At 43.4% G+C, this 18,473-nt stretch overlaps 1 protein-coding gene across 1 annotated transcript in view; it reads right to left on the minus strand.

Annotated features, from left to right (window-relative positions):
• LAMB1 (laminin subunit beta 1) overlaps positions 1-18,473 on the minus strand; it is an 81,483-nt gene that overhangs the window by 19,391 nt on the left and 43,619 nt on the right. The window contains exons 22-24 of the mRNA XM_037010880.2: positions 6,005-6,229; positions 4,783-4,997; positions 3,956-4,052 (exon numbers count right to left, since the gene is read on the minus strand). Of these exons, the coding sequence (XP_036866775.2) occupies positions 3,956-4,052; positions 4,783-4,997; positions 6,005-6,229 (537 nt within the window). The remainder of the gene's footprint in view (positions 1-3,955; positions 4,053-4,782; positions 4,998-6,004; positions 6,230-18,473) is intronic.

Below are 18,473 nucleotides of genomic sequence, written 5' to 3' on the forward strand. Positions count from 1 at the left end.
CTCCAGTTTCTACTGGTCTTGCCCTTCTGACAGTTGAAAAGGTCAGCGCCCCCTCTTCCTGCCTCCCGCGTCATGTCCTAAACGCGCCGTTCCCCATGTCGCCAGTGACGCGTCCCACACAGACAGCAGCTCTTCCTGCTGCCTCCCCTCCCCAGCAGGGCTCTCTCTGCCTTGGACCAAGAAAGTGCTCTATCCTAAAACCAGGTCACAGAGCTACTGTTTTCTGTCATGGTCCCTGGGTCTCCAGGATTTGCTATTATACCAAAAGGTTTATTGGTACTTTTCTACCTAGGCATTTCTATTACTGTAAAGGAAATTTAAATACTTTTAAATTTCTTAAACATATTTTTTTTACAATTTTGTGTATTAAGGTATTATTGATACATACTCTTATGAAGGTTTCACATGAAAAATGTGGTTACTACATTCACCCATATTATCAAGTCTCCACCCCATACCCCATTGCAATCACTGCCCATCAGTGTACTAAGATGCTACAGAGTCACTACTTGTTTTCTCTGTGCTACACTGTCTTCCCCATGATCCCCCACACCATGTGTGCTAATCATAACACCCCTCAGTCCCCTTCTCCCTCCTTCCCCACCCGCCCTCCCCCACCCCTCCCCTCCCCTTTGGTAACTGCTAGTCCCTTGGAGTTTCTGAGTCTGCTGCTGTTAAACATGATTTTTCTAAAAAAATTCTCTACCTTCAGCCTCACCTCTTTTTGGTCTTGGTAATATAACTTCGGTTTTGGAATGAAAGTTGGAGAATGAGTATATTTTCACCCATAAAAATGAGCTCACTGTCTGGTCCAGGGGTTAGCCCACCTTTTATATAAAGGCCCACATGGTAAATATTTAGGCTTTGCAGGCCACATGGGCTCTATCACAACTACTCAGTTCCAGCACAACAGCACAAAGGCACCCCAGACAATATGTGAACAGCCAGGCAGGGCTATGCTGCAATTAAAACTTTACCCGCACAGGCAGTGAGCTGGACTTGGCACCTGGGCTGCAGGTGGCCTACCTCTAGTCTAGCTGTTAGGGCACACACATTCCATGATTCGGATTATGTGAGACAAACCTCCCTTCTACTAACAAAAGTATTTGTGGTTCTGTAAAGACTCAAGTTAAATCTGATTTCCTGAGTTACATTAGAAATAAAAAAAATAAGATGGGTAACTGTAAATGAATCCCAGCCTGAGGACCACAGCATTCTAAAATGAATATCTGAGTAACAAATGTGGTTAGGTTTTCTACTAAAAACAATTTGAAATGAGAAGCATGATGAGAAAATGGCCCCTACGCATAGCAGCTCACCTATGCCCTGCATTTCCAATTCCCTGAGTTTAAGAGACACTGGCCTTTTCCAAAAGCCAGAGGCCCTCCCTTTGCTATCTATGAGTCAACAGGAAGATTTCTCACGTGACCTTTGACCCCGAGGGGAACAACGCAGACCTCGCCGAGGTTTTCTCCCGCGGTTTTCTCCGCAAGTTCTGGGCGGGCGGGTGAGAGTCTCCCTCCAGCCCAGCACAGTGGTGGGCTTGTTCAGACTTGGCCCCACTGGCCAAGAGCCCAACCCGCCTGGACAATAGGAACATTCAACAATTTATAAGTTTGAGGCTCAACTCATTTGTCCTTGACATAACTCCATTTTTTTCCTTAAGGAGAATACTTAACTATGACCTAAGACTTTCTATAAGCATATTGTTTATGAAGTGGCACCAGAAAGTCTAAATTTGCACATCATTCAACAGAAAGATTTGCACTTGAAGCCTGTTTGGCCATGAATTATGTAATTTGGGAAAAGTGGTCACATTTGTTCCCCATAGCTGCATCTGATTTTGGAATGACACCTAGTCCTGTCCCTGCTAGTCACGGGACCCTGTCCCTCCGGGTTCTTGTCATCTCATTTCCATCTGTGATTACGTCCCAGGATGTCTAGAGCCCTGAGCTCTGTGTGCGTCTGTGCGGCAGCCCCTGCCCCCGTCAGGGCACACTGGTCCTGCTCCCCCATTGGGAGAGCACCAGCTGCCTCACTCTGGGGCGCTTTGCAGTGTAGGCTTCCTCCACAGAGTGTGGAAAGCATCTGCGTCCCAACAGTTTTGTATGTAATGGGCCGACCTTCTGAATAAAACGAGCAAAGAAATTGGTGGTCACTGATGCCATGGATGTCACTCTTTGCAAAGTTTCTAAAACATGACCTAATTTTTGACCTAAACAAGTTGATACTGTTCCTATAATCCACAATTTCTCTGGCAGATTTAGAGTTGAAAGTTCAAAGATACAAGGGTGAGGGGTAAAGTTCTGAGTAGTAAATGAACAATTCTCTGATTGACTCTGACTCCAGCTAATGGGTTTTTCGTGCTAACAAAGCTCAGATGGAGCCAAAGGTCTGAAAGCTTCGGCAGCCTGCGCTGTTTTGCCGATGACACATGGTGACAGAATCAGGCCATCAGCAATGATGGAACCATTATCTGGAGAAAATCAAGCCCTCGGGGCATTACAAGATGGAGGAATTTAACACAATAGTGATTAGAGCCTTGGAAAAATCAGATTTCAAGCAGGACCTTACCTGCAGGAGACATTCTTGGAGCAAGTCGTCCAGTGAATGTCCCAGATCTTCTAATGGAAGTGAGAAAACCAGACCCCACTAATGACCCACATCTGGATGGAAGAATGATGAACAGAAAGTACTTGTTTCTCATCACTGTGATCCCAATCGCCTCTGTGGAACAAACCTGAATCTAATCTAGGATGCTGGTACAAACTCTTCTGGCCGAGCCTCCACTGAAAATCCAAATCACATGCCATTTGTTTCTGATCTTGTTCCCTGTTTGAAGTTTTCCTGCTGTTAAGGAACAGACAGGTCGACTTGGAAGGACCCACAGTCTCTTGGTTTCTGACCTCTGATAGAAGAGGATGAGTGAACGGCTGACTTGAAGATCTGTATTATTTCTTGCCACAGTAATAGCCAAAAAAGAAAAGGCTGTTTTTAATTTAGGTCCAGGACTTAGACCTAGGACTTCAGTTGTGTAATAAAGAAACTATGTCAAAGAGCAAATAAGAAACTACAGAAGACATTTATCCATAGTTACCTAAAATAAAACATAAGGAAGAGAAAAGCCAAAGCAGGAAAGAACGAGTAGGAAAAGAGAATAGCGACAGTCTATTACAGTCCTTCCATAAATGGTTTTATTTTAAGATCTGAAATACTTGGCAGGAAATTAAAAAATTGCAACAGCATAAATTATGCAATCCTCATGATTCACATGATTTCAACAAGCTTTTGTTCTTCAGAAAATGCCATTTTTCTCTCCCAGTCTATGTTATTGTAAGGCTAAGTGACTTTGGGATTTAGTCACATCTAACAGACCTGGAGTGCCTGTTACCTGTTCCTCTGTTGGGCATGAGGGGGCCAGGACATTGCCCCCTGGTTCCCACTGGTGGGGACATCACACTAGTAAAGCACATGCACCCAGGGCTTTAACCATCAGCAGAATCTACCTGACACACTGGAACTGAATGATCTTACCAGACAACCATTTAGCTCTGTGTGTGCTGAAAAGGAAGCTGGTCACAATTATTGTTCAGAGGGGAGAAAAAGTCAGTTTGCAGAAATATTTGGCTAACACGAGCCCGTTTTGGTTACAAGCATTAAAAAAGCAATCCTGTGTGTATTTGTGGTGCATTCATGCCTTTGCCTGTGTGGAGACAAGCAGATGATAACTGGGGAAGGAGCTGGAAGTAAGCAAGTCCAGTTTTTAGTAACCACCCTTGTACAGGGCTGGGTTTTTTGTTAGTCTTTTTTAAAAATAATGAGCATGAATGTCTTCTGTCACTAGTGTTTTTATGGACAACGTAACTCACAGTGCACTTTAGAGTTCCCACAAAGCTCCTGCAGACTGTGCCCTCCCCACTCTGAGGGAGCCCCTGTGCCCAGAAGCCCAGCTCACCTCGGCACTCCAGGTTGGGATCCCCCCAGAAGAGCTCCTGGCACTCGCTGCAGGTGCGGCCTCCGAAGCCGGGCATGCACTGGCACTGCCCTGTGAACTGCAGCCAGAAAACAGACCCAGGTCACACGGGCTGCCGGGCAGAAGCCAAGCCTACATTTTCTTTCTTAGCCGCTGTTAGGGGAGGTGGCACTGAACCATCTGCCTGAGAAGGCCCCCACTCCCTGTCCCAGAGAGGGTCTCTCACTTGGATCTTGGGTACTAAGGGCCCCATGCCAGCACCTGCTAACTGCTCTTCTGCAGCAGAGTTTGGAAGGGCCTGAGCACATTATACTAGGTCTACACGTCTGGTTACTCTTCTCCTCGCAAACCACTAACAAGCCCAGGCCACCTGTGCCTCGCCTGCCAGGGAGCACTTCCCTCTGAGCGTCAGGAAACAGGAACCCTCACAACAATGTGGCAATTTGGTTCCTTTTAGGCTGCACAGCTCAGAGCATTCTGATCTGGTGCCGGTACTGAGACAGCGCACCTGTGTGCTGTCAGCATGAGGCTGCGCCTGTGGCTGGGCCCAGCACTGAAATGCTGCAGTGCATCGGATGGGGCCTCTGCAGGGTTACAAAGTCCCAGCCAAAGGGGATGTCCTGTCCACAAGCCAGGGCAGGTGTCCAGTCTGTGCCATGCTAGAAAGTGGGGGCCCTGGTGCAAGGCTGTGACCACAGCAGCGGTGCCTTTCTTTAACTGGGGCAAAGCCACCAAATAGCTGTAGCCTAGACCCTGAAGGGCATTGTTACTTCTGCCAGGATGGTTCCGCTCCTGCCACAGTGCCTCACCTCATTACAAGCTGGCCCGAAGGAATGGGCAGCATCGCAGCTGCATGGGCCACACCCAGCCCCGCTGGCCAGCTGCCAGGTATTGGGTGCACAGCGGTCACAGTTCTGCCCAACCACATTAGGAAGACACAAGCACTGGCCGGTGGCTTTATCACACTGGCAGTCAGAGCCGTTACAGTGCTCCTGCACAGTGCCCAGGTAATTGCAGACACACTCTGAAAAAGAACAGTGCGATCAGAGTTACTTATACAGTCACATTCCTGATATACACGGACAGTGCGAAAGGGGGTTTCACCCAAATGGCTAAGGTTTTCCCTCTTCAGATTTTGACCTGGAAACTCAAACAAGAAGGGAAAGGAATGGAGGTGATAGACACTAAGACTGTTGTTCTTCAGCTGTTCTTATGATGTTCTACATCATAAGATTTCTGACATATGTCAGACAACAGTTCTGACATTTCCCAGGTTAGACAGGCAAAATGTGCCATTGTGCCTGAGAGTATTTTTCAAATACTCAGATTTAATAAGGTGCTGGGGAATCATTTTACAATTGAGGATTTAACTGGAAATAATAAAGAATATGCCTCAGGGGTTGAGATATCTAATGATTTTAAACTCTTGGCAGGGAATCACAGTAACGAACTGTCCGACTTAGCAGGTAGAAGCCCTTTAAGCTAGTAAGGCTTTGAGGAATCCAGTCCCGCTGGTCCTCACATTCCACACACATTTGTATAAACACAGACAGGCCTGGGGTGTGCAGCAGCAGGAAATGCTCGCCGATCCCCATGAGAGAGAAATAATGAGTTCTCAGAGAGACGTCCGAGATGTTACTTCTCTCTCCTCCATTAGCTGGAAGGCTGTCTCTGTCAGGGACACGAAGCAAGATGTGGACCAGAGTGGGCATTAGCATCTGTACGCCCCAGCCAAGCAGCAAGTTCATGGACAGAACATAAAACCAATGTGCTTTATTAGATGGCATTTAGCGGGGTGACAGCTACATCGTTTTCCCCTTTGGTGGCCTCTCTCAGGCACTGAGCCACATCCTGAGACCTCAGTCAAGAAAAGACAAGATCAGTCTCATCTTTCTTTTGTCAAAAATGAAATTTTACCTCTCTGACCAAGTGTTTTCCCAAGTGAAATAGACTCCCACAGTAAAGTGCCCTGATGATGGAGAACAAAGGGAAGTCATCCCAACAAGTGGGCTGACCCCATCTGCCTCTTACTTCGACAGGCCTGCTGGAGGGCATCTCCATAGTACCCGAATCGGCAGAGCTGGCACTGCTCCCCTTCCGTATGGTACAGGCACTTGACGCACCGCCCACTCTCCTTGTCACAGGCCTCCGGGTCAGTCGTGTCGATGTTGTGGTGACACTGGCAAGGCTGACACGTCCCCCCGACGTCTGAGGGGTTGCCAAAGAAGCCTGCGGCACAGTCTTCACACCTGGAGCCTGTTGTCCAATATAAGCAAGCACAGTGCCTTCAGCCTGGTGTCAGGGCAGCCAAGTCCCCGACAGCTGCCAACCCAGGCAGCTGGTGCCTCTCACACTGCAATCTTCTGAACCTGGGATGCCCAGATCTCTTGGGGGAGAAAAGGGCTTTTCGTTGTGTGGGGCAAGTTTAGGGACAGTTACAGGAGTCCTGGCACACGTGCCATCAGCCTCTCATTACACAGGGTGGAGTGGATTAGGGACTAAATAACCCCCTAATAGTGCACAGCTTAGCTTGCTGTTAAACCCTGACCCGAGGACTATATTAATTGAAAAATCACAGCTCTTGCATGGGCAACCTGAAAAATGGGGTCCTAATGGTGACCAGTTTCCCCTTCTAAGAAATCTTGAAACTACATGCAAATATTTACTCAGCTATAGACAAGTATATCTAGCGTTTGAAACACTATTCAAAAAGAAAAAAATACCTAGGAATAAACCTAACCAAAGAAGTGAAAGACCTATACCCTGAAAACTACAAGTCACTCTTAAGAGAAATTAAAGGGGACACTAACAAATGGAAAGTCATCCCATGTTCATGGCTAGGAAGAATTAATATCGTCAAAATGGCCATCCTGCCCAAAGCAATATACAGATTTGATGCAATCCCTATCAAATTACCAGCAACATTCTTCAATGAACTGGAACAAATAATTCAAAAATTCATATGGAGGGGGTGGAGCCAAGATGGTGGCGTGAGTAGAGCAGAGGAACTCTCCTCCCAAAACCACATAGAATTATGAAAATATAACAAAGACAACTTCCTAAAATAGAGACCAGAGGACACAGGACAACATCCAGACCACATCCACACCTGCAAGAACCCAGCGCCTCACGAAGGGGGTAAGATACAAGCCCCAGCCCGGCGGGACCCGAGCGCCCCTCCCCCCGGCTCCTGGCAGGTGGAAAGAAACCGGAGCAGTTTTTTTCTTTTTCTTTGGTGAGTGCTTTTTGGAAGCCTAAAAGGGACAGGGACCCCAATACCAGGGAAACAGGGCAGTAAGGCCGGTGAGTGGGTGCCTGAGACAGGCGCCTGAGGACAAAGAAAATTGCGTGTTTCTCCCTTTTTTTTTGGCGAGTGCTTTTTGGAAGCCTTAAAGGGACAGGGACCCCAATACTAGGGAAACAGGGCAGCAAGACCGGTGAGCTGGTGCCTGAAACCAGCACCTGACGACAAAGAATATCGCGCGTTTTTCCCTTTTTTTTTGGTGAGTGCATTTTGGAAGCCTTAAAGGGACAGGGATCCCAATACTAGGGAAACAGGGAAGCAAGACTGGTGAGCGGGTGCCTGAGACCGGCGCCTGAGGACAAAGAATATCGCACGTTTTTCCCTTTTTTTTTTGGCGAGTGCTTTTTGGAAGTCTTAAAGGGACAGGGACTGCAATACTAGGGAACCAGGGTGGCAAGACCGGTGAGCGGGTGCCTGAGACCGGCACCTGAGGACAAACAATATCGTGCGATTCTCCCTTTTTTTTTTTTTGGCGAGTGCTTTTTGGAAGCCTTAAAGGGACAGGGACCCCAATACTAGGGAAAAAGCCAGCAAGACCGGTGAGAAGGTGCCTGAGACCAGTGCCTGAGGACAAAGAAAATCGTGCGTTTTTTTTCTTTTTTTTCACTTTCATTGTTGCTGTTGTTGTTTTGGTTTGCAGAGTGCTTTTTGGAAGTCTTAAAGGGGCAGGACAGGACACTTAGCCCAGAGGCAGGGAATCTGGGGATCTCTGGGCACTCTAACCCCCTGGGCAATAGGGAGCACATAGGCCCCTTATGGAGATAAATAGCCTCCCGGTCACTCCCTGTCCGACGGGGCTCCACCGTTTTGGAGCGGCAGCCCGAGCCAGGCCACACCCACAGCAACAGTGGAGATAAACTCCATAGAAACTGGGCAGGAAGCAGAAGCCCTGTCTGCGCGCAGCTGCCCAGCACAAAGCCACTAGAGGTCGCTATTCTCCCAGGAGAGGAAGGCCACAAACCAAACAAGAAGGAAAGCTTTTTCAGCTGTCACTCGTACCAGCTCTGCAAACTGTCTCTATCACCATGAAAAGGCAAAACTACAGGCAGACAAAGATCACAGAGACAGTACCTGAGAAGGAGACAGACCTAACCAGTCCTCCTGAAAAAGAATTCAAAAGAAAAATCATGAACATGCTGACAGGGATGCAGAGAAAAATGCAAGAGCAATGGGATGAGATGCAGAGAAAAATGCAAGAGCAATGGGATGAAGTCCGGAGGGATATCACAGATGTCAGGACGGAGATCACAGAAGTGAAACAATCCCTGGAAGGATTTATAAGCAGAATGGATAAGATGCAAGAGGCCATTGAAGGAATAGAAGCCAGAGAATAGGAACGTATAGAAGCTGACATAGAGAGAGATAAAAGGATCTCCAGGAACGAAACAACACTAAGAGAACTATGTGACCAATCCAAGAGGAATAATATTCCTATTATTGGGGTACCAGAAGAGGAAGAAAGAGGAAACGGGGTAGAAAGTCTCTTTGAAGAAATAATTGCTGAAAACTTCCCCAAACTGGGGGAGGAAATAATCGAACAGAATACGGAAATACACAGAATCCCCAACAGAAAGGATCCAAGGAGGACAACACCAAGACACATAATAATTAAAATGGCAAGGATCAACGACAAGGAAACAGTTATAAAGGCAGCTAGAGAGAAAAAGGTCACCTATAAAGGAAAACCCATCAGGCTAACATCAGACTTCTCGACAGAAACCCTACAGGCCAGAAGAGAATGGCATGATATATTTAATGCAATGAAACAGAAGGGCCTTGAACCAAGGATACTGTATCCAGCATGACTATCATTTAAATATGATGGCGGAATTAAACAATTCCCAGACATGCAAAAGCTGAGAAATTTGCTTCCCACAAACCACCTCTACAGGGCATCTTACAGGGACTGCTCTAGATGGGAGCACTCCAAAAAAGAGCACAGAACAAAACACACAACATATGAAGAAAGGAGGAGGAGGAATAAGAAGGGAGAGAAGAAAAGAATCTCCAGACGGTGTATATAACAGCTCAATAAGCGAGCTAAGGTAGGCAGTAAGATACTAAAGAAGCTAACCTTGAACCTTTGATAACCACGAATCTAAAGCCTGCAATGGCACTAAGTACATATCTCTCAATAGTCACCCTAAATGTAAATGGACTTGATGCACCAATCAAAAGACACAGAGTAATAGAATGGATAAAAAAGCAAGACCCATCTATATGCTGCTTACAAGAAACTCACCTCAAACCCAAAGACAAGCACAGACTAAAAGTCAAAGGATGGAAAAACATATTTCAGGCAAACAACAGTGAGAAGAAAGCAGGGGTTGCAGTACTAATATCAGACAAAATAGACTTCAAAACAAAGAAAGTAACAAGAGATAAAGAAGGACACTACATAATGATAAAGGGCTCAGTCCAACAAGAGGATATAACCATTCTAAATATATATGCACCCAATACAGGAGCACCAGCATTTGTGAAACAAATACTAACAGAACTAAAGAGGGAAATAGACTGCAATGCATTCAACTTAGGAGACTTCAACACACCACTCACCCCAAAGGATAGATCCACCAGGCAGAAAATAAGTAAGGACACACAGGCATTGAACAACACACTAGAACAGATGGACCTAACAGACATCTGAAGAACTCTACATCCAAAAGCAACAGGATATACATTCTTCTCAAGTGCACATGGCACATTCTCCAGAATAGACCACATACTAGCTCACAAAAAGAGCCTCAGTAAATTCCAAAACATTGAAATTCTACCAACCAATTTTTCAGACCACAAAGGTATAAAACTAGAAATAAATTCTACAAAGAAAACAAAAAGGCTCACAAACACATGGAGGCTTAACAACATGCTACTAAATAATCAATGGATCAATGAACAAATCAAAATAGAGATCAAGGAATATATAGAAACAAATGACAACACACAACACAAAGCCCCAACTTCTGTGGGATGCAGCGAAAGCAGTCTTAAGAGGAAAGTATATAGCGATCCAGGCACACCTGAAGAAGGAAGAACAATCCCAAATGAATAGTCTAACTTCACAACTATCGAAACTGGAAAAAGAAGAACAAATGAGGCCTAAAGTCAGCAGAAGGAGGGACATAATAAAGATCAGAGAAGAAATAAACAAAATTGAGAAGAATAAAACAATAGCAAAAATCAACGAAACCAAGAGCTGGTTCTTTGAGAAAATAAACAAAATAGATAAGCCTCTAGCCAAACTTATTAAGAGAAAAAGAGAATCAACACAAATCAACAGAATCAGAAATGAGAATGGAAAAATCACAACAGAACCCACGGAAATACAAAGAATTATTAAAGACTACTATGAAAACCTATATGCCAACAAGCTGGAAAACCTAGAAGAAATGGACAACTTCCTAGAAAAATAAAACCTCCCAAGACTGACCAAGGAAGAAACACAAAAGTTAAACAAACCAATTACGAGCAAAGAAATTGAAACGGTAATCAAAAAACTACCCAAGAACAAAACCCCGGGGCCGGATGGATTTACCTCGGAATTTTATGAGACACACAGAGAAGACATAATACCCATTCTCCTTAAAGTGTTCCAAAAAATAGAAGAAGAGGGAATACTCCCAAACTCATTCTATGAAGCCAACATCACCCTAATACCAAAACCAGGCAAAGACCCCACAAAAAAAGAAAATTACAGACCAATATCCCTGATGAATGTAGATAGAAAAATACTCAATAAAATATTAGCAAACAGAATTCAACAGTATATCAAAAGGATCATACACCATGACAAAGTGGGATTCATCCCAGGGATGCAAGGATGGTACAACATTCGAAAATCCATCAACATCATCCACCACATCAACAAAAAGAAAGACAAAAACCACATGATCATCTCCATAGATGCTGAAAAAGCATTTGACAAAATTCAACATCCATTCATGATAAAAACTCTCAGCAAAAAGGGAATAGAGGGCAAGTACCTCAACATAATAAAGGCCATAAATGATAAACCCAGAGCCAGCATTATACTGAACAGCGAGAAGCTGAAAGCATTTCCTCTGAGATCGGGAACCAGACAGGGATGCCCACTCTCCCCACTGTTATTCAACATAGTACTGGAGGTCCTAGCCACGGCAATCAGACAAAACAAAGAAATACAAGGAATCCAGATTGGTAAAGAAGAAGTTAAACTGTCACTATTTGCAGATGATATGATACTGTACATAAAAACCCCAAAGACTCCACTCCAAAACTACTAGAACTGGTATCGGAATACAGCAAAGTTGCAGGATACAAAATTAACACACAGAAATCTGTAGCTTTCCTATACACTAACAATGAATCAAGAGAAAGAGAAATCAGGAAAACAATTCCATTCACCATTGCATCAAAAAGAATAAAATACCTCGGAATAAACCTAACCAAAGACGTGAAAGACTTATACTCTGAAAACTACAAGTCACTCTTAAGAGAAATTAAAGGGAACACTAATAAATGGAAACTCATCCCATGCTCACGGCTAGGAAGAATTAATATCATCAAAATGGCCATCCTGCCCAAAGCAATATACAGATTTGATGCAATCCCTCTCAAATTACCAGCAACATTCTTCAACGAATTGGAACAAATAATTCAAAAATTCATATGGAAACACCAAAGACCCCGAATAGCCAAAGCAATCCTGAGAAAGGAGAATAAAGTAGGGGGGATCTCACTCCCCAACTTCAAGCTCTACTACAAAGCCATAGTAATCAAGACAATTTGGTACTGGCACAAGAACAGAGCCACAGACCAGTGGAACAGATTAGAGACTCCAGAAATTAACCCAAATATATATGGTCAATTAATATTTGATAAAGGATCCATGGACATACAATGGCAAAATGACAGTCTCTTCAACAGATGGTGCTGGCAAAACTGGACAGCTACATGTAGGAGAATGAAACTGGACCATTGTCTCACCCCATATACAAAGGTAAACTCAAAATGGATCAAAGACCGGAATGTAAGTCATGAAACCATTAAACTCTTGGAAAAAAACATAGGCAAAAACCTCTTAGACATAAACATGAGTGACCTCTTCTTGAACATATCTCCCCGGGCAAGGAAAACAACAGCAAAAATGAGCAAGTGGGACTACATTAAGCTGAAAAGCTTCTGTACAGCGAAAGACACCATCAATAGAACAAAAAGGAACCCTACAGTATGGGAGGATATATTTGAAAATGACACATCCGATAAAGGCTTGACGTCCAGAGTATATAAAGAGCTCACACGCCTCAACAAACAAAAAACAAATAACCCAATTAAAAAATGGGCAGAGGAACTGAACAGACAGTTCTCTAAAAAAGAAATACAGATGGCCAACAGACACATGAAAAGATGCTCCACATCGCTAATTATCAGAGAAATGCAAATTAAAACTACAATGAGGTATCACCTCACACCAGTAAGGATAGCTGCCATCCAAAAGACAAACAACAACAAATGTTGGCGAGGCTGTGGAGAAAGGGGAACCCTCCTACACTGCTGGTGGGAATGTAAATTAGTTCAACCATTGTGGAAAGCAGTATGGAGGTTCATCAAAATGCTCAAAACAGACCTACCATTTGACCCAGGAATTCCACTCCTAGGAATTTACCCTAAGAACGCAGCAATCAAGTTTGAGAAAGACAGATGCACCCCTATGTTTATCGCAGCACTATTTACAATAGCCAAGAATTGGAAGCAACCTAAATGTCCATCGGTAGATGAATGGATAAATAAGATGTGGTACATATACACAATGGAATACTACTCAGCCATAAGAAGTGGAAATATCCAACCATTTGCAGCAACATGGATGGAGCTGGAGAGTATTCTGCTCAGTGAAATAAGCCAAGGGGAGAAAGAGAAATACCAAATGATTTCACTCATCTGAGGAGTATAGGAACAAAGGAAAAACTGAAGGAACAAAACAGCAGCGGAATTACAGAACCCAAAAATGGACTAACAGGTACCAAAGGGAAAGGAACTGGGGAGGATGGGTGGGCAGGGAGGGATAAGGGGGGGAGAAGAAGGGGGGTATTAAGATTAGCGTGCATGGGGGGGAGGGAGAAAGGGGAGGGTGGGCTGCACAACACAGAGAGGACAAGTAGTGACTCTACAACATTTTGCTAAGCTGATGGACAGTAACCGTAATGTGGTTGTTAGGGGGGACCTGATATAGGGGAGAGCGTAGTAAACATAGTATTCTTCATGTAAGTATAGATTAAAAATTAAAAAAAAATAAAGAAAGAAAGAAAGAAAGAAAAGGGGGATTATTCCTTGATAGGATAAAACTATTGGTAAATCAAAGATCAACGCATGCTTTAAATATCCTTAATGTTGATCACTTAAAGGGTGTCAGATGATTAGCTATGGAGGTACTCTTTTCTGATAATATTCCTTTCACTTAATTAAAAAAAAAAAAAAAGCAGTTACTGTGTGCTGACCTCCAATGAGTTCTGCACAATGGTATAGAGGGCATGTCAAAGTGTGGGCAAAAGGTCTGTTTGTTTCTACGCAGAAGATCAAGGCCTAGCTTGGATACCCAGAAAATGAACTAAGATACGATATGAGGAGGAGCTTCCAGCATCAGCACTCTCTGGAGGACTTGTGCCGGGGGATGATCATCAAAAAGCCTCCACAGGGATCCGGACGATGCTGCGGTTGTGGCTGCATCCAGCCCACCGTCTCCTGGACTTGCCATAGGAATGAGGAGGGAGATGTCTAGGCTGGCATGTGCATACAGTGAGACAACGAATTTGACTGGATCTGTACTGTTGGAACTCAACCAGGATTTGGGAGGGGTGCAAGTTGTAGCACTCCAAAATCTCATGACTATAGACTATCTATGGTTAAAAGAACATATGGGATGTGAACAGATCCCAGAAATGGGTTGCTTTAATTTGTCTGATTTCTCTCAGACTGTTCAAGTACAGTTGAACAATATCCATCATATCATAGACAAATTTTCACAAATGCCTAGGTTGCCTAAATGGTTTTCTTGGCTTCACTGGAGATGGATGGTAATTATAGATTTGCTTTGTTTATGTCACCGTATTCCTATTATGTTAATATGTGTGTGCAAATTAGTTAGTAGTTTAAAACCTATACATACTTAAGGTACTCTACAAGAAGATATGTCAAAGAAATAATCAATCCTCCCATGTTTCCTTCCATATGCTACATCTGTAGCTTTTCTTCTTTCTTCCTAATTACAACCCTTAAATAGAATTCGTGCCTCATATCGAATTTACCGAGTATCATAATTCCTCCAGGTGGTAAAGATACCTCGAGACAAGTGCTGGGCATGGAAGCCACAGGGCATAAATCTGCAAAGAAGTAAAGAGCTAACCTTTTCAAACAATATGGCTTCTCTCTCACTTACCAACTTTACATTTCCCTGTATGGCCCCGGAAGATGACTGGTTAGCCAGAGACGGGTAAGATTCCTCAAGGGAGGAACAACCTAAGACAGGCACAGTCACAGGGGGGCCATCAGGTGAGAATTTAGGGATCAACAGAGGTGAGGCTCAGAACCTCACCCCCCCCTGCTTTGAGAGAAATCTTCTGCATCCGTGGATGTTTTGCTGCCCTTGTCTAGCCTGGATTAATGCTTAGTCCATAGGCACACACCTGATCATTTGATCATCTACATTTGCCCTCTTACAGCACTAAACTATATTTTCTACCTTTATCTTGCATCTACCTACCACTTCAGCATTTTATTAAAAATAAAAATAATAATAATAATAAAGGGAGAAATGTGGGATCAACATATAAAGCAATTACAAAAATCAAATGAATATTCATATTTGACCTGATTGTTTATAGGTCATAATGCGTGATCAAAACCGAAAGTTTCTGTGATGAATGCCCTTGTACTGTTCACCATGTAAGAATTTATTCACTATGTAAGAATTCGTTCACCATGTAAGAACTTGTTCGTTATGCTTCAGAGGATGGGAGACTAACGAGAATTACACTTGAGTTGGATTAATGATTGTACATTGAGCATTGACCCTCCTATACTGAATTTTATTGTTGTTAACAACCATTTGATCAATAAATATGAGAGATGCTCTCTCAAAAAATAAAATAAAATAAAAAAAGAATAAAATACCTAGGAATAAACCTAATCAAAGAAGTGAAAGACTTATACTCTGAAAACTACAAGTCACTCTTAAGAGAAATTAAAGGGGACACTAACAAATAGAAACTCATCCCCTGCTCATGGCTAGGAAGAATTAATATCATCAAAATGGCCGTCCTGCCCAAAGCAATATACAGATTTGATGCAATCCCTCTCAAATTACCAGCAACATTCTTCAACGAATTGGAACAAATAATTCAAAAATTCATATGGAAACACCAAAGACCCCGAATAGCCAAAGCAATCCTGAGAAAGGAGAATAAAGTAGGGGGGATCTCACTCCCCAACTTCAAGCTCTACTACAAAGCCATAGTAATCAAGACAATTTGGTACTGGCACAAGAACAGAGCCACAGACCAGTGGAACAGATTAGAGACTCCAGAAATTAACCCAAACATATATGGTCAATTAATATTTGATAAAGGATCCATGGACATACAATGGCAAAATGACAGTCTCTTCAACAGATGGTGCTGGCAAAACTGGACAGCTACATGTAGGAGAATGAAACTGGACCGTTGTCTAACCCCATATACAAAGGTAAACTCAAAATGGATCAAAGACCGGAATGTAAGTCATGAAACCATTAAACTCTTGGAAAAAAACATAGGCAAAAACCTCTTAGACATAAACATGAGTGACCTCTTCTTGAACATATCTCCCCGGGCAAGGAAAACAACAGCAAAAATGAGCAAGTGGGACTACATTAAGCTGAAAAGCTTCTGTACAGCGAAAGACACCATCAATAGAACAAAAAGGAACCCTACAGTATGGGAGGATATATTTGAAAATGACACATCCGATAAAGGCTTGACGTCCAGAGTATATAAAGAGCTCACACGCCTCAACAAACAAAAAACAAATAACCCAATTAAAAAATGGGCAGAGGAACTGAACAGACAGTTCTCTAAAAAAGAAATACAGATGGCCAACAGACACATGAAAAGATGCTCCACATCGCTAATTATCAGAGAAATGCAAATTAAAACTACAATGAGGTATCACCTCACACCAGTAAGGATAGCTGCCATCCAAAAGACAAACAACAACAAATGTTGGCGAGGCTGTGGAGAAAGGGGAACCCTCCTACACTGCTGGTGGGAATGTAAATTAGTTCAACCATTGTGGAAAGCAGTATGGAGGTTCATCAAAATGCTCAAAACAGACCTACCATTTGACCCAGGAATTCCACTCCTAGGAATTTACCCTAAGAACGCAGCAATCAAGTTTGAGAAAGACAGATGCACCCCTATGTTTATCGCAGCACTATTTACAATAGCCAAGAATTGGAAGCAACCTAAATGTCCATTGGTAGATGAATGGATAAAGAAGATGTGGTACATATACACAATGCAATACTACTCAGCCATTAGAAGAGGAAAAATACTACCATTTGCAGCAACATGGATGGATGTGGAGAGTATTCTGCTCAGTGAAATAAGCCAAGTGGAGAAAGAGAAATACCAAATGATTTCACTCATCTGAGGAGTGTAAGAACAAAGGAAAAACTGAAGGAACAAAACAGCAGCGGAATTACAGAACCCAAAAATGGACTAACAGGTACCAAAGGGAAAGGAACTGTGGAGGATGGGTGGGCAGGGGGGAATAAGTGGGGGGAAGAAGTTGGGTATTAAGATTAGCATAGTGGGGGAGGGAGAAAGGGGAGGGAGGGCTGTACAACACAGAGAGGACAAGTAGTGATTCTACATTTTGCTATGCTGATGGACAGTGACTGTAATGTGGTTTTTAGGGGGGACCTGATATAGGGGAGAGTATAGTAAACATAGTATTCTTCATGTAAGTGTAGATTAAAGATTAAAAAAAAAATCAGTTCCTGTGTGCTGACCGCCAATGAGTTCTACACAGTGGTATAGAGGGCATGTCAAAGTGTGGGCAAAGGGTCTGTTTGTTTCCATGCAGAAGATCAAGGCCTAGCTTGGCTACCCAGAAAATGAACTAAGATACTATATGAGGAGGAGCTTCCAGCATCAGCACTCTCTAGAGGACTCGTGCAGGGGGATAATCATCAAAAAGCCTCCGCAGGGATCTGGGCGATGCTGCGGTTGTGGCTGCGTCCACCCCACCGTATCCTGGACTTGCCATTGGAATGAGGGGGAGATGTCTAGGCTGGCATGTGCATACAGTGAGACAACGAATTTAACCAGATCTGTACTGTTGGAACTCAATCAGGAGTTGGGAGGGGTGCAAGTGGTAGCGCTCCAAAATCTTATGACTATAGACTATCTACGGTTAAAAGAACATATGGGATGTGAACAGATCCCAGAAATGGGTTGCTTTAATTTGTCTGACTTCTCTCAGACTGTTCAAGTACAGTTGGAGAATATCCATCATATCATAGACTAATTTTCACAAATGCCTAGGGTGCCTAAATGGTTTTCTTGGCTTCACTGGAGATGGCTGGTAATTATAGATTTGCTTTGTTTATGTCTCCGTATTCCTTTTATGTTAATATGTGTGCGCAAGTTAGTTCGTAGTTTAAAACCTATACATACTTAAGGTACTCTACAAGAAGATATGCAAAGAAATAATCAATCCTCCCATGTTTTCTTCCATATGCTACCTCTATAGCTTTTCTTCTTCCTTCCTAATTACAACCCTTAAATAGAATTCGTGCCTCATATCAAATTTACCGAGTATCATAATTCCTCCAGGTGGTAAAGATACCTCGAGACAAGTGCTGGGCATAGAAGCCACAGGGCATAAATCTTCAAAGAAGTAAAAAGCTAACCTTTTCAAACAATATGGCTTCTCTCTCACTTACCAACTTTACATTTCCCTGTATGGCCCCGGAAGATGACTGGTTAGCCAGAGATCGGTAAGATTCCTCAAGGGAGGAACAACCTAAGACAGGCACAGTCGCAGGGGGGCCATCAGGTGAGAAATTGGGGAACAACAGTGGTGAAGCTGAGAACCTCACACCCCCTCCCCCTGTGTTGAGAGAAAGCTTCTGCATCCATGGATGTTTTATTGCCCTTGTCTAGCTCAGATTAGCAC

This window comes from Manis javanica, chromosome 6, assembly GCF_040802235.1.
Source record: "Manis javanica isolate MJ-LG chromosome 6, MJ_LKY, whole genome shotgun sequence".
NCBI lineage: Eukaryota > Metazoa > Chordata > Mammalia > Pholidota > Manidae > Manis > Manis javanica.